General features: G+C 39.3%; 3 protein-coding genes across 12 annotated transcripts in view; 1 reads left to right on the top strand and 2 right to left on the bottom strand.

Moving 5' to 3' along the window:
- The first annotated feature begins 669 nt into the window (after positions 1–669).
- On the top strand, positions 670–20,527 carry TRNT1 (tRNA nucleotidyl transferase 1). 2 transcript variants are annotated; one of them, XM_027582280.1, is made up of 8 exons: positions 670–815; positions 1,843–2,017; positions 9,357–9,550; positions 12,544–12,682; positions 16,884–17,010; positions 18,225–18,418; positions 19,162–19,415; positions 19,599–20,527. In XM_027582280.1, the coding sequence occupies exons 2-8, from the start codon at positions 1,870–1,872 to the stop codon at positions 19,851–19,853; spliced, it is 1,311 nt and encodes a 436-aa protein (XP_027438081.1). In that variant the 5' UTR covers positions 670–815; positions 1,843–1,869; the 3' UTR covers positions 19,854–20,527. The 2 variants fall into 2 exon arrangements, with proteins under 2 accessions (XP_027438081.1, XP_027438082.1); XM_027582281.2 differs by lacking the exon at positions 670–815 and adding an exon at positions 879–1,180.
- Positions 3,827–4,792, bottom strand: LOC113916257 (V-type proton ATPase subunit D-like). The gene is given in 2 exon segments (XM_035726081.1): positions 3,827–4,577; positions 4,579–4,792. Coding segments are annotated over 2 exon segments (753 nt in total). The 5' UTR covers positions 4,722–4,792; the 3' UTR covers positions 3,827–3,967.
- Positions 20,528–21,689: 1,162 nt separating the features above from the next.
- The window catches only part of CRBN (cereblon), a 31,389-nt gene continuing 25,558 nt past the window's right edge, over positions 21,690–27,520 (bottom strand). For all 9 annotated transcript variants that reach the window (XM_027582272.1, XM_027582274.1, XM_027582273.2 and 6 more), the window contains 6 exons: positions 27,329–27,391; positions 26,038–26,122; positions 25,102–25,217; positions 24,417–24,481; positions 23,598–23,729; positions 21,690–22,355 (listed from right to left, as the gene is read on the bottom strand). In XM_027582272.1, coding sequence (XP_027438073.1) covers positions 22,175–22,355; positions 23,598–23,729; positions 24,417–24,481; positions 25,102–25,217; positions 26,038–26,122; positions 27,329–27,391 — 642 coding nt within the window. In that variant the 3' untranslated portion in view covers positions 21,690–22,174. The remainder of the gene's footprint in view (positions 22,356–23,597; positions 23,730–24,416; positions 24,482–25,101; positions 25,218–26,037; positions 26,123–27,328; positions 27,392–27,520) is intronic.

Raw genomic sequence — 27,520 nt, forward strand, 5'->3', positions numbered from 1 at the left:
ACCTGAGCCAAAGGCAGACGCTTAACTTACTGAGCCACCCACGTGCCCTGATTTTTTTATTTTTTTTAAAGATAATTGGCAAATTAATTGGAAGTGTCCCTTTTTAAGGATCTAGGGCTTTGCTCCTACTCCTTTGCTACTTTATTTACTCTTCTCAGCCTTGGAAAAAACGAAAGAACTGAATCAAATCCAAGTTCTTCATTTTGCAGCTGCAATAGCCTTCAGACTTCACAAAAACCAGGTGGGAAAATAAAATATGCCCAGTAATTTTAACGAACTAGAGGGCTTAAATTTAGAACTTGTGTGTCTGAAACCCTCTGCTTAGGTCTTGAGGAAAGGCAAGAGTAATAACACTCACTGAGCATTCCCTCCTTGCTGGGAAGTAACATGACATTAAAGCCTGGCAACCCCCTGTAATAGGTTTTACTGACAGTCTCATTCTACAAAGGAAAAGAGTGACACTTGCGCAAGATCACACGGGCATGCAACGCAGATGGGCGTCTGACCACCTCAGGGCAAGAGAGGTGTAGGGAGATGTACTTAAAAGAAAGAAAAGACCCTGGTGCCTCGAACTCCCCAGGAGCACTGCCGGCGGCGTACTCTGGATTCAGAGGCGTGGCTAAACCGCGCTCTGCTTCTACCCGGGTGGTAGAAAGGAAGGCGCCGCGGAGTGGGCAGGCGCCCACTCGGGCCCCACCCACGCCTCGCTGCGATTTCCCCATTCGCTGACGATCGGCGCGCGGCGGTGACGTCACGGCGTCCACCGTCCGGAAGTGCGCGGGGTGGCGAAGACGACGACGGCGGCGGTGGGGCCGGTGAGCGGGCGCACGGGGGGCGTGCGGGTGCGCGCCGCAGGGAGGGCAGTGGGGCGACGGGGGCCGCCTGGGGAGGGTGCGACCCTCTGGCGGCGAGAGGCCTTCTCCACCGCAGAAAAGAGCTCGACGTGCAGGTCGTGGGGCCGCGTCCCTGCCGCGTTCCAGTAACTGCAGGCTGAATCATCGGGCTTCCCCGGGCACTTTCCGTTCTTTGTGGCCGGCCCCCCGAGGGTCTCACTAAGCTTTTTCGGTCTGGCACCCGGAGTGAGGGGCGGGACACGCCACTTCAAGGCCAGGGTCCTCGGCGGGTTTTTCTGATTTTAGGCGAAGTTGGAAGGACACTTTTTCTTCCCCACGTGGTCTGGGTGAGGAGAACTCGTCTCGCCCCCTGGTGGGAAACGCCGCTTTTTGAAATCTGCTTCCCGCGGAAAGGAATGACCCACTTGTGGTTTCCGTCAGGGCCACTTGAAATCCTGTCGGTCCCTCACGGAGACCCACTTCACGTGGAAATCGGTGTGGGTGGGACTCAGGAGCCGGCAGGATGGAAAGGAATGGTGAATGAGGGAAAAAGCGGGCAGCTAAGACAAGTCTTAGGAAGATGTTTTTCAATGCCTGGGAAATGTCCCTGGGTCATATATCGGGTGCAGGTGGGGAAGTACAGTGTTAAACGTGACTGTGCCGTGTTTTGGAGGTCAGGTCTTCTAGTGTTTTGAGTTTCCTTTTCTGCAACCACTGTTCTTGGCAGCCTCCTCCCCTCAAGCTTTAACTGAAACCCACCTCTCCAGAGAGCACTGTAACAGTAAAAGGTGATAACGCGACTATACCAGTAAGTGCTTCAGGAGTACAAAACTGCATAGCCACAAGCATAGATCTAGTCATAGGTGACTGTCCCTCAAATTGTCACTGGTTTCAGTTTTTTCATCTGAACAGGAGATTGTCTTTCAGATGTTAAATAAAATTGCAGTAAATCCCTTTATTTTCCTTCACTTGTAAATTTCATTATTGTACATGCATGTTTGTCTTGTAGATGTGTGTTTGGTGACCTTGCCCCCAGATGCTGAGGTGCCTGAATCCCTGGCGCAGGCCGTTACTGGGCTGTAGTTGGAGTAGGCTGTGCCTTTTCAAGCAGTATCTATTTACAATGAAGTTGCAGTCTCCAGAATTCCAGTCATTGTTCACAGCAGGATTGAAGAGTCTGACAGGTGAGAGATTAGGATGCTTTCTTGCTTTGGAAAGCCGTGTAAATGGAGAAATGGAGGCTTAATGTTTTTTAGTCAACACTCAGGGGTTTTTGTTTTTGTTTTTTTGCTGTTGAGCTAACAAAAGAAAGGTTTACTATGGGTAATCCCAAACTATAGCCAAACATAAAAGATTCAGGCAGTGACTTCAACTAAAAAGCATGGCTTTTCTGTATGTTATGCTAACTACTTTATAGATAGGTTACAGAACTGGGCCTACTAAATGAGTAGATACATTTTTTTCTTGTTTTGTGGATGAGGGAAGAGGCTTAGGAATGTGCCAACATTTTTATAATAACTAGGGAACTGCATTTTGAACTTGGGTAGTCCGCTTTCAGTACCCAGCTTGTAATCACCAAGCTATATTTCCTCCTTAGTCCTAAGTGCTTTCTGAGTGAACTGAAGGCAGAAGGAAATAGGAGTCCCTTCCATTTGTGCACATACAAAACTTACCTGGAAGGGGCACAGGAAATGACTTAAGCTAAGTCCCTGATTACAGCAACTTCATGTTGCTTGTCACAGTCTTATCATTCCTTACATTGGTCCTCAGAATCAGCTATGCTGTTACTGAAGCAGCCACACAGCTGCATTCCAAAGCCTCTGGTATTTTAGTGGCCCTTAAGAAATACACAAAGGTATGTGTTTGTAGAAACATGACCTATACAGTGGCATGCAACCCTGGCTGTCCATTAGGTTCACCTGGGGAGCTTTTAAAATACACAAATTCTGGGGTACCACCCTGACCTACTGAACTGGAATCTCTGGGGAGGATGGGCATCTATAAATTTTTGTAAGAACTCCATTAATTCTGTGCGCAAAAGGTGGAGGAACATTGAAATGAATTTCCTTGTATTAGTTTATTCCCAGAGCTACTTTTCTATTCTTGAATTTAGATGATTTTTTAGATACATGTCAAAGGTCAGTGGTCCAGAACTTGTTGATTCATATAGATTCTTCATGTGATCTTGAAGTGGAGCGTCTAAAGCTGATACTTCACTCTGAGTTGTAATTACAGTGAAAAATGCTAGAAACTCCAATCCAATAGAAATATGTCACATGTGCAATGTATACTTTTCTAGTAACCACATTAAAGATAAATGGGTGAAATTAATTTTAATAATTATTTTAGTATAGCATTTCGTCAACTATATTTAAGATACCATTTTAATATAAAATTTATGTAAAATTATTAATGAGGTATTTCACATCTTTCCTTGCTAGTCCTTGAAATCTGGTGGTTAGCACATCCCGACCATCTTAATTCAGATTCGCCACATTTCAAGTGCTCAGTTCAGTAATCATATATGCCTACTGTTTGAACAGCACAAGTTTAGAAGCTCCAAATCTGAGTTGAATTCAAGCTTGTTCTTTTTTTTTTCATTTTTAAATCATTTTACTGTTTATACCATAATCACATTAAAATTGGCAGAACTCCCATGACAGACAGGACAGAGACCTGCCATGCAAGGCAAATAGTGAAGGTTTCATAAAGCTGGAGACAAGTACCAGGGTCCCACAGGATGGCCGCAGCGATCTCAGACAGCAGTGCCACGGTGTCGGAGCAGGTGGGAACACAGGCGGCCACGGCCATAGCTGGCCTGAGGCCACTGCTGTTTCCTAAGGGGGATTTCCTAATATGCGTGGTAAGCAGATCACTTGAACAGATGTACATGGAGCAGGGTACTACTGCTGCTGAATAAATTCTACAAGTTCCTGGGCAGGGGCTACAAATCTCATGTGATAAATGGTTGCTGAATTAGGATTTTGCAAAGGTAGTCCCATAACCAACATCCAGGGAAATTTTACCACCAGTGAAATTCTTAGGCCAAAAAATAGCCACACATACCAAACCTACACACTGTGAATTAAAATGGTGCCATGTTAGAGCTTATGAAAGAACCAGAGCAGGAAAGATTATTCAAACAGAAGATCTTCATCCTTCTCTTCAGCCAGAAGATTAGCAGGCTCCATCACCTCACCAGCTGCCCTCCGTTGCTCCAAGTCCTTCTCAAATTTTTCCTTGAGAATCTTTTTCTTCTCCTGTATTTTCTTTAATCTATAGAACTCTTCTCGCTCTCTCTCATCCAGCTCTGTGATGATATAAGCAAGGGTACGTTCAATCCGGGGAATGACGACGTGTTCAATGGCATTGACACGCCTGTTGGTTATCTTAATGGCTTCATCCAAAGTAACAAAGGAAGTCTGAAGCGAAGCCAGTTCCACCATTAACTCCACTGCTTTGGCGTAGTTCCTCTTTAATTTTGCCAACTGCTCCCCACCTCGGGCTAACCCAGTCAGTTCATAACTGTCAGTTCCTTCATGGTAATGAAGGTTTGCCAGTTCAAACACTGGCAAAGTAACACCTGCTACGTTATCTTTCTTAGCTCGGATCTTCACTTGGGCTTTATTTACATTTTGGGTAACTGTGGTGCTGAAATCCCCTGCTGTGAACTTGGCCTCAGCAAGTGAAAAGGCAGCTTCTCTCATCATTTCACCCATCAACATTTTAGTCTCTATTGTCTTTTAGGATCTGTCGAAATCGAAGAGTTAAGGCATCAGATTTTTTCTTCAGGAGGTTTCGACCTGTCTGTGCTCCTTTTAATCGAACCTTCATGATGGTCTGTGCCATGCGCGAGGGAAAGATTTCAATTCGGTCTTTGCCCGACATTCTGACGATGACAGTTTGGCTCCGATCCCCCGCCGGGCAATCGAGGCTGCAACAGCCCCAGCCACAGGGTCTTCCTCTCTTGTTCTTTCTTTATATACCTTTCCCAGCTCCTAATCTTCCCACCTTCAGTTGCAAGAGGGCTCTTGGAAGAAAGGTGCCAAATGCTTAGATGTAGGTAATTAACTCTTGGCGGCCTGTTTCAGGTCCTTCTGCATTTTTCTTTTGGAAACAAGGCTCTGGATATTGATTGCTATAGGTTCTTGAACATCTTTTATTTTAACAGATTCATTTGCCTGACTAACCCTTACCTCAAGAGTTGAATTGTCTCCATCTTGAGAGGTGAAATCCTATGGATTTAGAAACTCAATACGGTGGGAAGATACAGGTCTATTTACCCCCAGGGTCTTGTCCTCCAAAGCCTGGCAAATGGTAGCACAGACATATTCTTTTTTTTTTTTTAAAGATTTTATTTATTTTTGACAGTGTATAAGCAGGGGAAGCAGCAGGCAGAGGGAGAGGGAGAAGCAGGCTCCCTGCTCAGCAGGGAGCCCGATGTGGGACCCTGGGATCATGACCCAAGCCGAGGGCAGACGCCTAACTGTCCAAGCCACCCAGGTGCCCCAGCACGGACATATTTTAAAGTTGACTTTTTTAGGTTAGAGTGGAAGTGGCAAGAATGGAATCTTTTAGTGCAAAGCTCATCAGTTAGAAAATCAAATAATTGGTTTTATTTGGTTTTTGCTGCTTTCTAAAGACTTGCGTGGTCTGGTAAAATAAGATGTTCTGCGTGAAAACAATGCACAAACACATACACACAAAATGATGGCTGTTGTATGGTGATAATACTGTGCAGTTGAATACTATACCAGTTCTCAAATCCTAATAGGTGCTTTGCCACATGTGAAATTAGTTTCCAGTATGCAAGATTTAGTGAAGCTAGGGTAGTGGATTATCTGTACACTGTATAGGATTTTATAATTTGTCAGTTTATTTCATGTAATTTATTTTTCCTTTTGCTTGAGGACAACATTGTAGAGGCATGCTAGGGGCATATGAGATTTTTTTCTCCATTCTATACATGAGACTGAAGTTCCAAACATTGATTTCTTTTCCTAAGTTAATGTGGTTAGTGGACAAGCCAGGACTACTTTGGTCGCTTGGCTGTGGTCCATAAGAAATACTGGGCATTAGCACTCAGTGGTTAGCTTTTAACTGCTTTGGTATGTGCTGTCATAAAACCATCATTGTAACTTTTGGGACAGTAGGAACACCTGATCACTCTTCAAGTTTGGGAGATCCTGGAAAAACTGAAGAACAGATCATTTATTTTTTGGTAGGAATAGTCATGACATAAAATGGTCTTCCCATTTTAGTTGCACTTTCTGTACCCCTGCCTCCAAAACTTAAAATTCAGAATTGTAAAGGGAAGAAGTTAATGAAAACTAGATTGAAAATTAAAATAAAAAAGACAATCATAAAAATTTTCTGACATAATATGGTCCTTTGGATCGCTAACAATAATAATTAAAAATAGCTTACTATCAGCTGTGGCAGTTGAAGCAGATTAATAGCTTTGGAATGATGAAATTATGCATTTCTTGAGTCTCAGGCTTAAATTTACAATTAAATTTAGCTGCATTAGGTATTATTTTCCTGAGTATGTAGTTTACAAAATTCATTGAAATGTGGATTTCTGTGAGATTGACGATACCAGTAATTGAGGAAAAGGAGTGTGTAAGCTTGATAATCCCGACTCTTTTAGGTCAGCATAAAATCATTGCATTTCTTACAGTTTTTATGACTGTTCCACATGGGCACATTTTTTGCCTTAATATGCCTTTCTCAGTTGTATTATGTTAGAATTGTGAGTTTTTGGGAAATAGTTATCTATTTCCATATGGTTAATAAAAATGATGAATAGATTACTTTGAATTCTGTATCTCTTTGTGTAATGCAGTTAATTTATTAGGTGACTTTGAACTTAAAATTTTGGTCGAGCTAGCATGAGAATCTTAAAACAGAGGTTATCTTGTATTCAGTTTTGACCTTCATCCTGTTAAAGTAGGTTCAAGTGAGAGTAAAACTTACTCATTTTTTGCATTTCAAAATAGTTTCTTACTGTATTGAAGGAAGAAAATCTTTCAAAAATACTTTCCCAATGAGGTCAGTCTGATTTTTTTTTTTTTGAGATTTTTTTGAAGCAGGGATATCACAATTAGGTTCCATTGTGAGCCACATTGGTGTAAAGATAAGTAAGATAGGTATTCTACCTTGAGAATGAACAGGCAATTTTAATATAATTAGTATGCATAAAAAATAGGCTTCTCTAGTAGCTTAGAAGAAATTGATTTAACTTCACCATCAGGAGAAGCTTCCTAAACTGAATCACAAAAGATGAATAAGGATTGCTAGGTAATTGTTTTCCTCATTGTGGGTAGTAACCCACTAGTGGACCTTAAAGTCAATTTAATGGTCATAACCAGCATTAGAAAAACAGAGGAAAATGGGTAGAATAGATGAGATTGTGTGGTATGAAATCCTGAAAGTTCGGTTTAGGTATGAGTGACTGACATGCAAAATGTCTTTCTCGTGTGGGTTGTGCACCAAGACATTTCATGGCCAGCTGCTTAGCGAGGTAAGTTGGGAAGGTGTTTAGGTGAAGTGATCTTTGCAAGCAAAGTTACAGAGAGAAACTCCAGGGAGAGTTTGAGTGTAAAGTGCGATGCAGAGATTAGTGAGAGAGGAGACAGAACTGGGTCGGAGGCCCTTGTATAATGTACTGCGGAAATGTGGATATTGTGCTGGGAGTAGTCAGAGGAACAGTGGCAGAGCCTAATCAAGCGAGTGATTTAGAACCCTCTGTCTAGATGGTGGAAGCTGGATTTAAGGAGGCTGATGGAGCACTCTTGTTCAGGAAGGAGATGAAGAGGCCCTGAACAAGGGAGAAATGAGGATAGAGTCCAGAAATAGTTTGGCAGTCCTTAACTTTTTGGGTCATGGACCTCTATAAATCTCATGAAAACCAGACTAACATATATGGTTTTTAGTTTTTTTTTTTTTTTTTTTTTACTACCATACCTGGTTTTTATATTTTATTTTAAGAAACCATGAACCCTATATGAAGGAACCCTTAATAGGGACATATAGTCAGTAGGACTTGATCAGCAATGTGGAGTGAAAGGAAGATGAACAACACATACTCTTGGAAAGGACTTAGGATGGTCTGGGACAGCTAAAAATTTAGGTTGGAAGGTAAATGGAGGGAGCATTTATTACTTTGGAGCAGATCATTTTAGGTGGTTTCTGGAGAGTTGGGCTGAAGGCTTAGGGAGGGTAAGTAAGAGGAAGAGGGTGCGCAAGCACAGATTTAGGGCGGGGACGGAGGTTGACATAGGAGCTTGTGAGGAGGGGTGCCAGAACTCTGATGTATTTAGCTCAGTGCTCAGGTTAGTGCCCTCCAGCCAGAGACCAGGTGAGTTGTTAGGAGAACACTGACCATGGAGAACCTTGGAGTACCTTAGCCAAAGGTTTTTTAGAAAGGACTTCTTGTAGGGTTTGTGCTTGTATCGTATTTTGGGGTGGGTATAAGAAGTACAGTTTTCCTGTGGGTTAGCGGGTATCAGGAAGCAAGGATAAATCTGTGATGGGTGTCTTAATTCTTACCTAGAAGGTGAAAACACAGTGTTCTGTTAACCGGTGGATAAATAAGGAGAAGTCACACATATTATTAATTGTCATAAGGTGGTGTCTTTGATAGTATTCATGTCTTCTGTGTTCAGACAGGATTACTAGTTGTCTTGTTTTAACCGATCCATCATGGTCACCGAGTGGACTTGTCTGATGTGGATGTTCTCTGACATCGTTTGGGTTCAACAGGAAAATATCAGGGCCCAGTTGTGGGTGCCAGGCCACCTTTTGGCAATACCAAGGCTCAGGCGGTTGTATAAGGCCAGTTTCTGGATGTCATTCTCCCTAGGTGCCATATGATGTCCTTTGGTCATGAGTAATTAACAATGGACTTTGTCTTATCTTGTTCCTAGAGGAGTCCACTCTGGGTCTCCTATATTGAGGCCCTCACAGTAGTTTGAGCTTTCCTAGGTCTTTTCTAGAGCACAGAGAGGAGCAGAAATAAACATTGTATGCAGATTATTTCTTGAGGGATTCTTAGCTGTAACGTTATCATACCTGGGGTGATAGACTAATGTTGTTTGACAGTTTCATAGTTTCATGCATGAATGTTACAGCCTTGGCATCAGTACACAAAGAGAAATATGTCTAAGAACACCTCACGTTTCTGAAGTATGCACATAAACTTGGAGAAAAAGCAGAATTGTTCACTTTTTGGTTATAATTCAAATGTATATCAGTGACCTTGGGGGATTGTGCAAGATAATTCGGAAGATAATTCTGAATTATCTTCCGAATCTGCCAAGAAAAAAATCTGCAAGTTCCCTGCTCTTAGAGTTGTGAGAGGCATTCTGCTCTAGGTAAGTCACTTCATTTCTGTGGGCCTTGTACTAATTTTTATATGAAAAGTCTAGTTAAATAATTTCTGCTGTCCCTAATAGATTGGAAAAACCTTATACTTCTGTAATTCTTAAATAAACTGAAGTAAAATATATTCTTTCTCCTCAGAATTATTTGTCAAAGAAAATCATGAATTAAGAATAGCAGGAGGAGCAGTGAGGGATTTATTAAATGGAGTAAAGCCTCAAGATGTGGATTTTGCTACCACTGCTACCCCTGCTCAAATGAAGGACATGTTTCAGGCTGCGGGTATTCGTATGATAAACAATAAAGGAGAAAAGCATGGAACAATTACTGCCAGGGTAAGTGAAAGGTTTGACAGCAATTACATTGTCTTTTTTGTAATTTTTAAAAGTTTAATATGTTTTTTCTAGTTTTAAAAAAGCAAGTGATGAAAAACTAATAAAATATGTCCGTCTCTCTCTCCCTTTTACACCCTGCATCCTCCTTTGCTACAGCCACTTTCAACTAGTTTCTATGGTACTTACCTGTTAGCCCCACATTTCTAAAAAAGTCATTTCTATGCTGCAGAGTTTGTCTTTGTTTCAGATTTCCCAGTTGTGAGATGTTGTGTGCTGACTTGCTGCACAGGAGAGTGGCAGCTTCTTGCCCACAGTGCACACAGCTCTCCCTCCCTCATCTTCACACTATGCCTGGACCATCATGTTTGGTTGAATTCACGTTCAGTGTTTTCATTTCTTACTGAATTGGTTACAGCTGGATTATGAAGTGTATTGTGCTGCATCTCTTTCTGGGGTGATTTTGGTTTTCCCTGCACTTAACAGCATTTTTCTTTTATCTAGCTTTCTGTGTGCCACTAATTCGTTCCTGTACTCTGTGACGTTCCTCTTACTAGATGAAACCCATCAAGTTTCAGTTCCCATGTTTTGAGCCACTTCATCTGGTGAATTCCCTCTTCTCACATGTGCAGGTTGTGGGCTGGCTCCCCATTCCTCATCCTCAGATTTGCCTGCACCACATGCTGGGAATTTCCTGGCCTCTTCCTTGTTAGACAGCCTGGTTCTTGAGTCCTATGTGATATTCTTTCTTGTTTTTGTTTTTTTCTTTTTTGGCTCTCATTTTAATAGTCTGAAACCTGAAAAAACCTACATGTCTGCAAATATTTTTATTTTACCTTCACACTGGTCTGATAGTTTTATTAGCTATGGAATTCCAGGCTGACAATCATTTTCACTCAGAAGTGGAAAGCCTTTGTTTGCTACCTGCCAGTACTGCCACTGGGAAGTCTGAACTCATTCAGATTTCTCCTCTGAGACCAGATCCCAGCCCCCCACCCCACCTTAGGAAGCCTTTCTGATCTTTTTATGTAGTGTTTTTAATTTCAAGACGCTGTGCTTTGGTTTGGATGTGTCTTTTCATTCATTGTGTAGGGATACTTAGTGGGCCCTCTTGTATTCCTCTCATAATTCCATCCCCTTTGTTCAGGGTCTTCACCTTTGGAATCTGCTGTGATGTTGGATGTTGGACTGTGGGGACTGATCTTCTAGTTTTATCTTTTGTCTATTTTATATTTGTTTTTTTTATTCATTTGAGAGAGTGAGTGAGCATGAGCAGGGGGGAGGGGCAGAAGGAGAGAGAGAAGCAGACTCCCTGCTGCACGCTGAGCCTTACACAGGGCTTGATCCCAGGACCCTGAGATCATGACCTGAGCCGAAGTCAGTCACTTAACTGACTGAGCCACTCAGGCGCCCCTCTCCTATTTTATATTCTCATATCTTTATTTTACTTTCCATGAGATTGCCTTAACTTGATCATCCAATTTTCCTGTTATATTTGCAACCTTTGCCATTTTTAAAATTTTTAAGAGGTGTTTCTCAGAATATTTCTTTTGAAAACTTTCTCTTCTTGTTTCAGATGCATTATCTTTCTTTCTTTAGGATATCAGTTATAGTTGCTTTGACACTCTCTTTCCTCTGAACTTTTTCTGTCTTTGCTGTTGGCTTTCCTTAAATGTGGGTTTGGTTCTTAAGTTTGGGTGATCCTCTGGTGTTTGTAAAGTGACTTGCGAACTTTACCGTAGTTTATGTGGAAATGTCAGCCAGTTAGTTGCGGGATCACCAGTGTCAGTATCGTAGGCCTTTTCATTGAGGAAAATCAGAAGAATCCTTTAGTGTAATTCAGGTTAGAACAAGCCTGGTTATTATTAGCATTTGGAAAACCAAGTGGGGAAAGAGAATGAGGGTCGTGTTCATTTTTTTCACTTAATCTTGTTTTCATTGTGGTGCTTCACTCCCATCATCCTCTGTATCTGGTGTCCCAGATTGTGACTATTCATAGGTCAGCCTTTCTAGTGAGTTAATCTCTGGTTCTTTGCCTGGGTAAGGGAGACATATCAGGGGTCTGTTTCCTACAGTGATTTTCAGTCTTCCATATTTCAAACCCTTTTCTGACCACTTACCTTTATAGAAAACTTATGCTTCAAATTCTTGAGTTCTAGAATCTTATAGTGAGATCTAACTTTTTAGAGAAGAAATGAGATTGAGAGGAATTCTAGAACAGACTTACAGTGATCATTAGTAGCTTTCAATTCTTAATGAAGAGATTCCAAATTCCTCAGTGGCATGTAAAACCCTTTGCTGTCTACCCTAAATGCTAACATGCTATTTGTCAGCAATACTTTCTTGTGCATATATCCCTCTTTCTCTCAGCTGTGCCTTTGGTTATCTTCTCTCTTCATTGAAATGCTCTTTCCACGTGTGCACGTACAGATCTTACTTAGTTTTCAAGGCTCAGCTCACATGTCATCTATCCTGAAGCTACTCTGCTTTTTCCCAGCTGGAGCTCATCTCTCTTCCCACGATATATATATTTTTATTTCAGCTTCGTTGATGGTTACCAGTAAAAGAGTTGCAGAAGGAGTTAATGGTTTGTATTTCTTCCTCTGTCAGTCCTTTGCTAATGGTATATATGTTATAAATTGATATTCAGCTCTTAAGAGGCAAACTGGAGCTATTAAAAAATATTTCAGAGTAGCCTAATTTGAAATAAAGAACTGGAATACACTGTTTTGAGGGCCTTTTCTGTTCTCTGCCACAACATTTGTTGGAGTTGTCTTTTTTTTTTTTTTTAAATGTCAGACTCATCCTTTTTAATTAAGATGGATTTATTTTTTTAAAAATATTCTTTGGATCTATCTTGAATATTGCTTGTGTCTTTCTGTTTCAAAATACATGTGTACTAGGTGACTTTGAAAAGAAAGAAGATATACTTGTCAGAACTCATTTATTTTTTTCAATTCATCCAGTGATACTAAAAACTAAACATTTCATTACAGCTTCATGAAGAAAATTTTGAAATTACTACACTGCGGATTGATGTTGTCACTGATGGAAGACATGCAGAGGTAGAATTCACAACTGATTGGCAGAAAGATGCTGAACGCAGAGATCTCACTATAAATTCTATGTTTTTAGGTAATATCTGGAGATAATGTTTTAATGTAGTCTTTCTGAAAGCTGCCCCCCCTTTTTAAAGATTTATTTATTAGAGAGTGGGGTGAGGGGCAGAGGGAAAAGGAGAAAGAATCCCAAGCCAACCCTGATCTGAGCAAGGAGCCCAACGTGGGGTGCGATCCCATGACCCCAAGATCATGACTTGAGCTGAAACCAAGAGTTGGATGCTTAACCCCTGAAAGCTGCCTTTTCAAGTGAAACTGCATCCTGGAAATGTTCTCCAGCCGGAGAGGTTGCATTAGTTTTATCTGAGAGTGTAGCGTATGGGTTAAAAGATGACTCTGGAGCCAAAAGTCCTGGATTCAAATGTTGACTCTGACTCACTGGCTGTAAAGTGAGGATGCTAATATCTGCTTCCTTTGCAAGGCTGTCATGAAGATTAATGGAGTTAATAATTATACGTCTTTAGAACAGTGCTTGGCACATGTACACGTTCCATGTTCACTTATTAATTGCATCTAAAAATGGTTAACATTTCAGGTAAGAAAAGTACACCCACATACATCCCCCGTATCATTCTCCATTGCACTATCTTTTGTGCATGCCCACACTAGCCTTTCTTTCCTCTTTTCTGGTGCCCATGGCACACACTCGTGAATGACCTCAGCACCTTTTCTGTTGCCGTGCCCAGACACAAGGTCCGATTCTTTCATAGCATTACATTTTAGGACTCACCTGTAATCAGAGTTGGCATGCAAGAGAGAACCTATTTATCATCTCAACTTGATTTTTTTGTTAATGAAACTAGTGAGACTTGTAATAGGTGAATTAAGTTAGTGCTTTACTGAAGCGTTATTTTTTGTCCTATAAATTGTAGTCAAGCCCTTTGTGTTTAAGACTGGATTAGAAAAGAGAGCTGAAGCAACCACTCTTCATAACCTAGTTGTGGCAGCAGTAATAGTGAAAGGATGAAGGACAGGTTCCTTGCTACCCAAAAGTACCCTGTGTAACTTTTTTCAAGTTGAAGTGGTATAAGGTGTGGAAGCAATTGTTTCAACATGAAAATCCTCTTCCAGATTTCTTTTGGTTAACAAAAACAGGTATTAATGTAGGTCTTTTGTAAAGGTGATGTGGCCTAAAGTGAACTTAGAGATAGTGGAGAAAACCTGTAATAGGATTTGCTTCATGGGATGGAGAAGGGGGCTGTATGCCAAGATGGGAATCTCATGCTAATTGCATTAATGGTGTGTTTCTAGAGCACTTACTAGGTTCTCGGTTACTTGATACACTTTATCGCTTTGAACTGTCAGAAAAACTTCATTAAGTATTAAATCCATTTGGTGAGAAATAGACTGAGATGTTAAGAGCTTAGCTCAAGTCACAGACTACCATGATTTGAAGCTTGGATTTCCAAAGCCTAGGTGATTTTTGACAAGAGGGAGCCCAGTTTGGGACATGTTTTCTTTCCATTATGTGATCAAACTCCAGGTGTTTGTTTCTTCTTAGCTCATTCTGACTTAGGGTAAACTGCTCCAACTAGTGCAATGTATAAAATTTGTAACTGGCTTCTCTTAAGCATACCTAACTAAAAGAGAGAAGCTAATATTCCTTTTCACCATACTGTTTTATAGAAATAAAAGCTATTCTTATTGGTACTACTGTTTTCTAACATTTGCTGAGCCCTTAGAATATGCCAGGCACTGTGCATATCACAGAAATTTAATCTTCCCTGCATCCCTATGATGCAGGTACTGCTGTTTAACCCACAGGAATTTGCTTCAAGTCATTCAGCTGGTGGATTGCAGAATTAGGATTCCAACTTAAGTATCCTGGCTCCAGAGGTCACTTTCTTAACCACTACATTATTCTTAGCAGCTCAACTTTCTTATTTTTATGCACCATATGTTGAAAATGCTATTCCGAGCAAAAGATGAAGTGCACACTGATGGGATAGGCTCACTAATTTTTACTTTCAACCCATTTTTCCATCCAGGCTTTTTTCAAGCCTTGAAGCATTCCGAGTTCTGGCATTTCTGGTTACTTTGCTTCTCAAACTTCACTCTTACCTTATCCTGTTTTTTTTTTTTTTCTTCCCTCCAAATTTTGTTAGTACTTCCGTGCTCACCAGGGAGAGTCCAGTCTTACCATTAAGAGTCAGATATACCACGTGCACTTGCTACTCTGTAATCATATTTTAGCCTATTTCCTTTTCCCCCCCATATTCTGTTATTTCTTTGAATTTGGAGCCTTTTGATTTTGCTATACATATCGAAATGCCATATAAATCCAAACAATTTGGGAAGTGTTAAGCCTGAGCTTACTATTATTTTTGCATTTGGGATATCAAGAAGCATGAAAGTTCAGACAGAACTAAATTGAGAAGTAGTTTTTCAGGAGTGGCAGTGCTTCTCTTCTGGGAGAGCACAAGTAAAATCTCTCTCAGGATCACCGACGTCCCCATTTGGACGGTTGAATGGTGTGGAGAGGGAGAGAATCTTAAGCAGAATCTTAAGTACCCAGCTAAGTGCAGAGGCCCGTGTGGGGCTCAATTTCACAACCCCAAGATCATGACCTGAGCTCAACCAACTGAGCCACCCAGGTTCTCCAAAAATTCATTTTTAAAGGTTTTTTTTGTTTCCTTAGTATATTTTTAGCTAATTCTTCTTTTTATACGTGGTATTTTTATTTACAAGAGCTTTTTGTGTATTCTGGAAGTTAGGTATTTGGCTCTATCTTGACCTACATGTCTTTTTCTCAGTATGTCAGTTATCTTACACTTTTCATTATGGTGGTTCTTGTCATGTAGGTATATTTGATTTTTAGGTGGTTGAATTATTTAAGGTTCTGGTGGTGTGTGTGTGTGTGTGTGTGTGTGTGTGTGTTTAGTTTTGTTTGGTAAACCCCCACGCAGTCTAAAATCTGCATATTAATTTTTGACTCCCCCCCAAACTTAATTAGTAATAGTCTACTATTGATAGGAAGCTTTACTGAGAACAGAAACAGCACAAACTTTTTATGTTCTATGTATTATATACTGCGTTCTTACAATAAAGCAATCTAGAGAAAAAATGTTAAGAAAATCGTGAGAAAAAACATCTATAGTCTTGTAAAAAAAAAAAAATAGGGGTGCCTGGGTGGCTCAGTTGGTTAAGCTCCTGCCTTCATCTCAGATCACGATCCCAGGGTCCTGGGATCAAGCCCTGAGTCGGGCTCCCTGCTCAGGCAGGGAGCCTGCTTCTCACTTGGCCCCCCTTTCCTGTCCCCCTTCCCCACTGTGCTATCTCTTGCTCTCTCTCTCCAAAAAAAAAAAAAAGTCTTCAGGAAAAAAAATCCACCTGTAAGTGGACCTATAGAGTTCAAACCTGTGTTTAAGGATTAACTTTTTTTTTTTTCTTTTTTTGAGAGTGAGTGAGCAACAGAGAGCACAAGCTGGGTGAAGGGCAGAGGGAGAAACAGACTCCCCACTGACTAGGGAGCCCGATGTGGAACTCGATCCTGGGACTCCAAAATTATGATCTCAGCCAAAGGCAGACGCTTAACTAACTGAGCCACCCAGGCCACCCTAACTGTGTATTTTGAAAGGTCTTCTCCCAGGGTCATAATTTTTATTTTCCCTATGGTTTATTGTTTTAGTTTTTCCAGATTCTTTTTGCTACTTATTTTTTCCCCAGATTACCTTGGCTATTCTTGTTTATTTTCCCATATTAACTTGAAAATCAGCTTGTCTGGTGTCTTATCTCCACCCCAGTTCATACTTGAGACATGTTTATTGTTTAGTTCATTTCTGGGCATTATCTTTTTATTTTTTATTTTTTTAAAGATTTTATTTATTTATTTGACAGAGAGACACAGCGAGAGAGGGAACACAAGCAGGGGGAGTGGGAGAGGGAGAAGCAGGCTTCCCGCTGAGCAGGGAACCGGATGCGGGGCTCGATCCCAGGACCCTGGGATCACGACCTGAGCCGAAGGCAGACGCTTAACGACTGAGCCATCCAGGCACCCCTGGGCATTACCTTTTTAGTTACTGTTGTAAATACAGCCTTTTATTCCATTCGGTCTTCCATTTGATAGTAGGTATGCATGAATGCTGTTCATGTCTGTATTTTAACTTTGCAATTCTTCACTTAGCTTTTACTTTTGTAATAGTTTTTAAAAGCAAATTTTGTTTTCCAGTTCTTAATTGCTAACAGTGATCTTCCCCCCCTTTTGTTTTAATGAATAGGTTTTGATGGTACCTTATTTGACTACTTCAATGGTTATGAAGATTTAAAAGATAAGAAAGTTAGGTTTGTTGGACATGCTAAACAGAGGATACAAGAAGATTATCTTCGAATTTTACGATATTTCCGGTAAGAGTTTTTAAAAAATACTTTAATAGTACAGATTTTAATATTCCAGAGCACAATTCCAATCATGTGAAATGCGCAGGTCAGAGTATAACATGGTAATATCCCAAATGTCTGCTTCTGATAGACTTATTAGTAAAATGTGACTTAACTGTGAGATCGTTCCCAAAACATAGATATTTACTCCATTCTGTGATGGTCTTTTATAGAATTCAGCTTTAAATCATTTTTTAAATGTCTGTTTTTCTTATTTCCTGCAGTGATCATTCATTATATAGATAACTGAATGTTTACCACAAGCCAACCACTTCCTGGTGCTTTGAATATGGAGGAATGAGTGTCTTTGCCTTCATATGGTTTACAGTTTTAGGTGGTCATGAGAAACCCTTAGATGAACTTGCTGAAAGCATGAAATAAATGTGGATGGTTTTGTGCATAGCCCTGATTTTTAAACTCCAGGCTGTAACCGTTTTTAAAAATGATTCTAACTGGCTAGTTTATGTCTAATATTTTTCACTGGTTGGGACCACATTTAGAATACTCTGTAACAGATCCTACATATTTTGTCAGTAAATGCTCTTCTCTTAAATTTGAGTATTTGCAGAAGTCTCTCTTTGCAAATAGAACACAGACTGACATCCATATTTACTGTCATTTAATCTACATTATTAATGAACTGAATTCTAAAGATGTGTTAGTATGGGTGTATTTTAAGGCTTCCAATTCTGAGATTGCTAGAAATACACTCCGTTGTCTGCAGCTAGAGGAGTCCTATTTGAAACTCTTCATTAAAAGTATTGATGGGCACAGAGAGGCAAGCTTTGTACACTGTTCTGTTGATGGCATTCCAGTCTTTCCAAGAATGTTCTGCATTATTCATCCAGTATAGGTACCAGTTCCAGGAAGTACATTTGATGGCCATTCTAAATGTCTCAGTCACTGATTTGGAAATGAAAGTGAGTAGAGGTTTCTAGTTCTTGTTAATTAAGAAAGTTACTTAAAAAAAAATGGTTATTTATATTTTATTGGAGCTCAGGCTGTGTCATTTCAGAACAAAAGGAAGGTAAGGATTTGACCAGATGATGTCTATGGTTCCTCTTAAACCTAAATCTGTGTTGTCTCAGATGTATGGAATAGTACCAGTTAAATGAAAAACAAGATTTTTCTAGTGATATGCCAACATAGAGGTAACATGCTCTGAGAATTTTGTTTCGTAGGTTTTATGGGAGAATTGTGGACAAACCTGGTGACCACGATCCTGAGACTTTGGAAGCAATTGCAGAAAATGCGAAAGGCTTGGCTGGAATATCAGGAGAGAGGATTTGGGTGGAACTGAAAAAAATTCTTGTTGGTAACCATGTAAATCATTTGATTCACCTCCTCTATGATCTTGATGTGGCTCCTTACATAGGTGAGAGCAAGTTATAAAATACTTGAATTTTTTACAGTGAAACATCTGGTTTAAAATTTCATAGGGAAAAATGTTTGACTAATTCCAAAAAGAGAAATGCAGTATTTTAAAATAAGATAAACTTTGGGGTCCGGGGTGGGACACAGTGAGTGGCCTTTGGTGTCAGACCTGGGTTTGAATGATGTCAGCTTTGTGATTTGGATTAGTTCCATGATCATTAGTTGCTGAATCCAAAAAAGGGGTGTGAGAGTAATAGCATCCATCTAATAGAAGGGCTAAAAGATTCAGTGAGTTAATATGTCTAAAGCACTGAAAGAGTGACATACGTAGAAATTAATATTATATTCAGAAAGAACAGTGGTCTATGCTGGAGCACACTTCAGGAAACTTGGGGGTATGTCACATACAGTTTTCAATGGCAGTGTGGGGCATGGATGGTCTGTAACAATAGGTCAGTGGGAAGTCATGAGTAAGTATCTCCCGTGAGTCTGACTCCACCACCAACTGCCTCAGGACCTCCTGATGTAGCTCTGTAATGGAAACTCATGTGTTAGGACTCCCCTAGGTGGGGACATTATGGGAAGGAATAGCAACAGTGTTTATAAGTGGTTAACCTGTAAGATGGAGCATCAGATTGAATCAGTGAGTTCTAGTGACAGGGCATTTTGTATACTACACTATGGTTGGTTGAGGATACAAGTGTAAAAAATCAAAATCGGTGAAAAACGTTTTTGTCCCTACAGGCTTACCTACTAATGCAAGTTTGGAAGAATTTAACAAAGTTAGTAAAAATGCTGACGGTTTTTCACCAAAGCCAATGACTCTCTTGGCCTCATTATTCAAAGTACAGGATGATGTCACAAAATTGGATTTGAGGTTGAAGATTTCAAAAGAAGAGAAGAACCTTGGTATATTCATCGTTAAAAACAGGAAAGATTTAGTTAAAGCAACGGATAGTTCAGAGCCACTGAAACCCTATCAAGACTTCATTATAGATGTAAGTATATACAGGCTTGGTCAGAACTAATTTATTAATATTAAGACCTACAGTGTGTTATGTGGATTTCATTTATTTTAAATGAAAAATTCCACCTTGGTTATTTATTTACCTTTTAGGATAGGATCATTAGCAAGCATTCTAATGTGAGATGGAACTTTAATGTTTGATTTTGGCCCTTAGTCTAGGGAATCTGACGCAATGAACCGCGTGTGTGAACTCCTGAAGTACCAGGGAGAGCATGGTCTTCTGCAGCAGATGCAGCAGTGGTGCATTCCTCCATTTCCTGTGAGTGGCCATGACATCAGAAAAGTGGGCATTTCTTCAGGAAAAGAAATTGGGGCTCTGTTGCAGCAGTTGCGAGAACAGTGGAAAAAAAGTGGCTACCAAATGGAGAAAGACGAACTCCTAAGTTACATAAAGAAGAGCGAAAACTGATGAGAGCTGGCACTAAATAGCAGAAAATTTGGGGTAAGGCTAGGTTTTCTTCTCTCCCTCTCAGTGACATTTAAGAGACTTGACTATATAGCAGAATGAAAGCCAGCTTGGAGGACCTTCTCAGATCAACAGAGGTCTTTGTGAGTTTCTGGCAGTAAACTCAAGTCTACCTCCTCTTAAATCTCATTTATATCCATGAACCTTGTGCTGCTTCTGGAATAGTTCCTGCTGTGAATAGTACAGTTGGCTTCCCCTGTCTAGGCTTTATATTTTTTTTTCCCCCAGCATAGTGCATTACTGATCTTAAAAAGTGGTAACTATCTTTAAGAAAAAAGTGTTTGCTATTGAAATAACTACATTATTTTATCAATGTCTTAAGTGTTAGTTCTTACTTGAATTTAACACACTTAAATGAATTTAATTTCAACACAAACATGTTGAAATTAGTTGACAGAATATCCTGTATAAAATTATGAAGACCAGGTATGTCCTGGGTGGCTGGCATTCATACACCTGAAACATGTTCTAGCAAGCTCTAAGTTTTAGTATGTAGTTGATACTTTCCTTTGTCATAATGATTTCTTTATGCATGCTAAGCCTGAGAAAGACTGGCTTGACAGTTACTCTTGAGCCTTCAATAAACATTCTAATAAACATTCCCTTTGGAATTGGAAGATAAATGTGCTTATGTGTTATGTGACAGTATACATCAGGTTTCTCCTGTACCTTTAGTCGTTAATTTTTTTCACGAATTAAAAAGATATGGCCTACATTAAAGTATCCATGACCAGGCTTCTACATACACTTTTTAAAGGCTTGAGCCCTAAATGCTTTTGGTAGGTAAAGGGCTGTACGGTGCAAAGTATTGTTTCAGCTGGTACATTCTAACATTTTATAATTGATTTGGCTTTTTGTATAGCCAGTCCTAGCATCTCTGTCCTCTGTGGGGACAAGTCAGTAATTTAAGTCCTATTAAGATCATAGAATCTCTATTCTAAATAGGAATTATGCAGAGATACCGCTACTTCAGAGGTCTTGTTTTGTTATGTATAAAACCAATTTAAAAGTGTTCTATGCATTTCTTTTACATATCAGAAAATTTTATTGGCCAGTGTCAATAAACAAAATAGAACACTGCGATTACACCCTTCAGGTGGCAAAAGTAAAAGCGGGGTGCCCTGTGACTGCTACTGGAATAGTGTTAAGACTATGTGAACAACTAGTATAGTCCTGTAAACCCAAGGTTTTCAGTAGCATTACAAAAACCCTACAACTTGGGGAGGTCCTACATTGCTTTTCATTTACCTCCTGTACATAAATATGCAATGTGAGATCCTCAGTTGATCGTTTTAGTCTAGGCACTCACAACCATTGCACATTTGGTAAAAGAAAATGAGATTTAAGTCTCCCCATTAGTTGAACTTTGCCCAGTTATGAAAACTGAAGGTAATTACACAAATGTGAAAGGATCCAATCAACACTTGAACATATAAGCAAAGAGGTAGGTGGCTAATCAGTATCTAGAGCTTCATCTTAATGCTTAAATTATCAGCTTGTGAGTAAATATTCTACATTTAAACAAAGAAAATGTGTAATGTTTGCTCTTAAACTTTAGATTTTCAATTGACATGGAACAAAGGTGCTTACAAAATACAGTCACTTTTGTAGCCTGATTGAAGGAAGGTTGTTTTAGTATCTCTGTTCCCTATTAGTTTAGGTTCAGATTGAAATTTGGAACAGAATAACTAGGGCGTTCAGACACACTGAGCAAATACATAAGTTACTGTTTTTCACTAATAATGCATAAGGAAATGAACACTATTTTGGGGCTCAAACTGCGTATTTTAACTCTTTAATATTTTCAAAATTTACAAATCAATGTGAGAGAAACTCAAGAAAATTTTTGTCTCTTTCTTTTAAGGAACATGTACTTGGCACCCTAGCTTTGGGAACTTCTAAAAACTTGCTGTTGGTTCCATGTATCAGGAGCAAATGATTAACCTCGAGTTAGGGGAATTACAAATATGTTTGGCGCAAGAAAACCCATCTCCTCCCTTTGCTAAGAGGTCTTCGTATCCTAGCAGGCCAGAGTATAATGGTACCAAGCTAGATACTCCTAAAAACCAAGTTTTCTAGACTGCTTTTTATCCCTTTCAATAGTATATTTTAATTTAAATCTTCAAATACCCTTGACTAAGAAACTGCAACCTTCCACGTAATGTTGCTTTTTACTTAGGTATGCGTCAAAAGCAGTAATTTCCAAAGCAGATCTGATTTTACAAGACCAACTAGATAAATAACTTTATCTCTACTGTATTTGTTTATAAGCAAAGTATTACTTTGTCGGGGCTTATCTCATCTTCAGTGTCTGGGATTGTGGGCAACAGAGCAGATCGAGTCAAACCCCAAAATTTTTGAGGTGACATGTCTTTTTTGGTGGCTGTAAATTTCCATCCAATATGGCTTGCACAGATCCTACACTGGGCGATAGTCCAAGCATACCTACAAAATTAAAGAAAGGTATCAGCTAAGGAAACATTCTATACCCCAAGCCTATCATTGTATAAAGCTGTTATCAAGACAGAGCTAAATTCTATATGGTTTCCTGAAACACATTTGATTGTGTTCTTAAGCTGTGTTTTTTTCTTTCTTGGCATTGAGAAAAAACTTAATCTTGTTAATATGGATTAACTCGCAGGTACCTTTCCTTGGTTTTGTATTGCAGTCATGTTACAAAACACTATCCACCTCCAGAAATACTTATGAGTTAAAGTGGGGGGTGGGATACTTATGAGTTAAAGTGGGGGGTGGGAGGGAGACATTATATGAATTTTTTTACTTCTGAAGAATGATTTTGTCAGAAAATTCATCCAGAAAATCAAACTATAACTAGAAAAATAAACCAAACCATATTAACTGAAACCATTTCTTACTTCCCTAGGTATATCTCACATATCTATTAACAAGTTAATTCTAGTTTTAATCCTTAATAAGGGTGTTAAATAAGCTTGGACAATCCAAGTGATATGGTCCTACATCCAAAACGGCAATTATTTTTATTTTAGAGAAAGCCTTGGAGGGGGGGGTCTTAAGCAGACATGGGGCTTCCTGAGATCATGACCTGAGCAGAAACTAAAAGATGCTTAACCAGCTTTGCTCCTCAGGTGCCCCCAAAAGGACAATTATAATCATTCATACTCTGCTTGCCTCTTTCAAAATAAAAGACTGACCCAGAATTTGGAAGAAAAGACTATTAACACATTCCCTCAGCCTTACTAGTTCCCAGGTGGTGCTGCTAGTTCCAGGCTCATACTTTGAAGGCCACTGGGCTAAAGAAAGAAAAAAAATGAAGAAAACCAGGATTCAGTGCCTTTCCAGCTGTTTTGTTATTGCTTGGGAAATAGTCTCTGGTTTGACATATTACAGAATATGGTTCAGATACAGTTTTACTGGATTCTAAGCCAGCTGGTTTTCAGAATGAGCTAAAAGGAAAATGAAAAGTAGGAAAATGAAAAGTCTGGATTAAATGTATAGTTAAAGATAACTGCAGCTGCCAACCTTCTAACTTTATATTTAGTGAGAGTATGCCAAACTAGCTGTTACTAGCCATTCATAAAATGAAGAACATTTAAATAGAATTATTCATCTCACTGTCTATTTTTGATTACAATTCTAACAACTCTGCTTAGGACTGTGTCCGATTAAGGCAAACCCACTCCCCAAAAAAAGTAACCACCACATTACCCAGGAAACCAGCTGTGCTCTGTAGAAGGCCGGCCTATCAGATTCAAGTTGCAAGCTTTATACACTGTAAGTGTCTCATGCACATATCCATGAGGATTCACATAAGCTGCCATTGGTCCACATAAGGATAAACTACAAGACAGAATCAGCACAGAAGTCAAAATGGGAAGGAAAAAAATGTCTAATGGGGTTATAAGAGGTAATATCAGAACTTCAGTATGTGAACAGGAGGTTGGGAGTGAGCCCAGTTTCATTAGTCTACATGTTTGTAAAACAGGGAGCTCATCTAAAGGAGTCTCAGAGTGGAAGTACAGTGAAAAGGTCCTATTTAGTCATCCTTGGGCAACTGATTACCTTGTAGGCAACAGTTTTACTGTCCTGATTTATAATTATGATAAGTACTAAGATAATTCTTAACTCTTATGTCACACAGCATCAGTACATGTTCAGAAGCATGTCCCACTTTACCTTTGGGCCCTATGTCTGCCTGGAAGATCATACCTGAGGCATTCATGTTAGGCCCTTAATCACTAAGAAGATAAACAGATTACCAAGCAGGAATGGGGAAAAAAAAGGATTGCCCCTTTGTTTGACTTTAGCATGCTCATTACCTGTGAATAATATCTTACATAATCATTGCTCCTGAGTACCCAATCAGGAAGGGTGTCTTAACTCCCCACATTGCATTCGCTGAATGATTATTATTTAATAGGGGGAGATCTCTGGGAAATGGAAATAGTATGGTCTCGACCATAACTCTGTTACAGAAGTTGGGAAAATGTATTCAGAAGTATACTGAAAATGTAATAAAGCTCTCACCTGAATATTTCATTTTTGGTTGTTATTTCTGTTTCTTGACATTGTTTACAGCAAAGAGACGTGCACTAAAAAATTTAAGAGAAAATTAGTGGGGAAAATTCACAGTTTAATTATGTAATTACATAGCTCACCAAGAAACTTCTCTGAAGTATTGATCCCATACATGTTTTCCTTCCAATCATTCAAAAATGGAGTTTTAAAGTAGGACCAAGAAAACCTCTGAGATCTGACACTTATAAAACTACTGGCTTTGTAGGACAAGGAGTGACAGAAACATATAGGCACAGATGCTCCATGTAGAAATGGAGTGTTTTCACAAACTCAAGTGTTTGAGGGATGTAAAAACAATCTGTATGATCCCAAATGAAATGTCTAAATCATGTAAAACTAGCGGGGTGCCTGAGTGGCTCAGTAGGTTAAGCGTCTGCCTTCGGCTCCAGTCATGATCTCAGGGTCCTGGGATCGAGCCCTGTGTCAGGCTCCCTGCTCGGCAGAGAGTCTGTTTCCCCTCTCCCTCTGCCCGCCTCCCCATGCTTGCTCACTCACTCTCTCAAATAAATAAAATCTTTAAAAAAACAAAGTAAAACTAGCAAACAACTAGTTTTCTAATTGCATGACTACATGACTGGGTCCCATAGATTATCAAGCCTAAAAGAGGTGTCACGAACATGGTCACTTTACTCACTTTATTCATAATATCTAGTTCACAGCGAAGTCGTTGGATGGCACTACCAATTTTAAGGAGCTGAATCCTTAATACATCATCAATAGGAAGACAAGCAGCTACTCTGTAAGAAAAATCTTAAAGACATGGTGGTTTTTCAAGTTTTTGAAGCAGATAAGTAACAGATGACATATGAATCAGACAATGTCTTTTTGAGATAAACCCTCTCTACAGGGCTCCCAAAGAATGTATTTGACATAATTAATACTAAAATACACTAGCTAGTGAGTATATATTCTTAGGAAGTTCTGAAATTAATTTATTTTTCCATAATTGGTTTTAGAAATGTCTTTTATTTACTTATTTTTAGCAGTATAGGCAGTATTGGCTTATAGAAGCCAAATTACACTGTCAAGATGTGAGAAGAGCGAGGTCCGAGAGAGCTGCGCCCCAGGGTTTGGGTTTCTGACTTTTATCAACAGGTTTTTTTTTTTTGGTCTTTTAAACATGAAAATCAAACCCATGGTATAAGAAGTCAATCTGCTAAAAGACTAGAAAAATGGCTACAGTAACTGGACCTAATAACCAGAGCAATGATAGGTACATAAGATAAATAAGTCTTAGAATTAGGGTCCTTTTGAAAGGTATCTTAAAGAAAAGGGAGAGTTCTGACACTCAAGTTTTTGGATGTGCCCCGTTTACTGCAATTTGGTCTACGGCCACACCACCCTGAATGTGCCCGATCTCGTCTGCAATTTGAACTTAACAGGAAAACTTTAAGATTAGAGTACTCAGAAAATTTAAGAACTTCGTTACATTTAAAAAATCCTCATTTTTTTAAAAGCCCAAAAAATATGTTTTCAGAGCAAATAAAAATATTAAAATTTTTGGTTTCATTAAACAAAAATAATTTAGTAAAATATCAAAGGCCACAGGAAGGAAGCTGACTTTTCATACCTATTGGATTTGAAGGAAGAGACTCATCTTTTAGATTTTCGTCCCATTCATGTAGCTGTTTCTTGATTCTATCCATTAAAGTTTCCTTGTTTAAAGTAAAAGCAGCCATAATAAGGTTCACAGACTTTTTAGAACATACTGCTAGATTTTCAACTCTCTTTAATAAAACTAATATATTAATACCAATTTAAGTCTTCACTCTACTAAAATCTGAGTCCCAGTTTAAAAGTGTCTGTTTTCTTATGCTCAGATGATCAAAGCCCCAGCTTGTGTGCCTGGCACTAAGTTAGCTTTCCAGGCCTCTCCCCTCCACTGTCTCTTTCCCTACTGGCACATGCTCCTGACTCACTGCCTTCTAAGTGTTTTTTGATCAACTGTGTGGAACTGGTCTCCCTTCTCCCCCTTTCTAGGATGGCTTTTCTGACTCTGTTCATAGGGATAGTGGCTCATAAAAACTTCACGAGCACTTGCTACCTACATACCTTACTTGGCACCTATTTAGTACACAAGAGTACCTACTATCTTTTCACAAATACTTGTCTGTTGTGTTATCTGTAATGGCCCAAAGCTGCTGCAGGGCAGAGTGAACTGTAGTTTCCTTTAGTGTTGTGCTTGTGATAAGTGTTCAACCTTCAGTGTTTAGTCTTCCCAAGCAAGAGTCCACATCTGTGCGTGAGGTGATTCACTAAGGGAAATGACTGACATTTGTTGAATGCCTACTGTGTGCCAAGTACAATGACTATCATTATCCCCATTTTTTAAAATCAATTTCTTTAGGTAAGTAATTTGCCCCATGCCACAGAGGAAATGATAGAAAAGCTTCGAACAGTGTTTGTGTCTAAAACCCAGATTCTTTGAAGAATTCCAGTTTAAGTTTTGCAAGGCATGGTGATACTGAAGTATTACAATTTGAGGAGCAAAATGCTTGTGGATATAATAGACTAACTGGGGATCAGGAGATAATAAGTTCATATATTTAGGAAAACCAAACATTGTTATGGGATTCTTTAATTTTCTAAATTCTACCTACACTTACCACATTTCAAATCCTTAATAGACCCCAAATGTCTCATCTTGTCCTGAATTTATAAGCCACTAAAAACTGGAAAATGAAAAATTAGGCAAAGTAAGTCCAGTAGTATCTGATGCAAATGCTCTACCTAAATGTAAAGGATGGCATTAGTTCTGAAAATGAGATACCACTGAGTATGAAAGCCTATGTTTCATTCTAATGACCCTTAATTATGAACAGGCTTACCATAGAAAGAAAAATGTACCAGGTAATACTTACAGCATCATATAAGGAATATAGCCAGCGAGGCCATGAAGTCAAATTTGCACAATGAAACTTTCTCTGAAAACAGAAAAAAGAAAGTCACTTAAGAAACTCTATAAAGATTCTTATAGTGGAAAGAAAAATATTTGAAAATTGATTTTGGCTCTGGAAAAGATTTTTTAATTTCAAAACTATGGAACATTTTGT

Source organism: Zalophus californianus, chromosome 1, assembly GCF_009762305.2.
Source record: "Zalophus californianus isolate mZalCal1 chromosome 1, mZalCal1.pri.v2, whole genome shotgun sequence".
NCBI classification, from domain to species: domain Eukaryota; kingdom Metazoa; phylum Chordata; class Mammalia; order Carnivora; family Otariidae; genus Zalophus; species Zalophus californianus.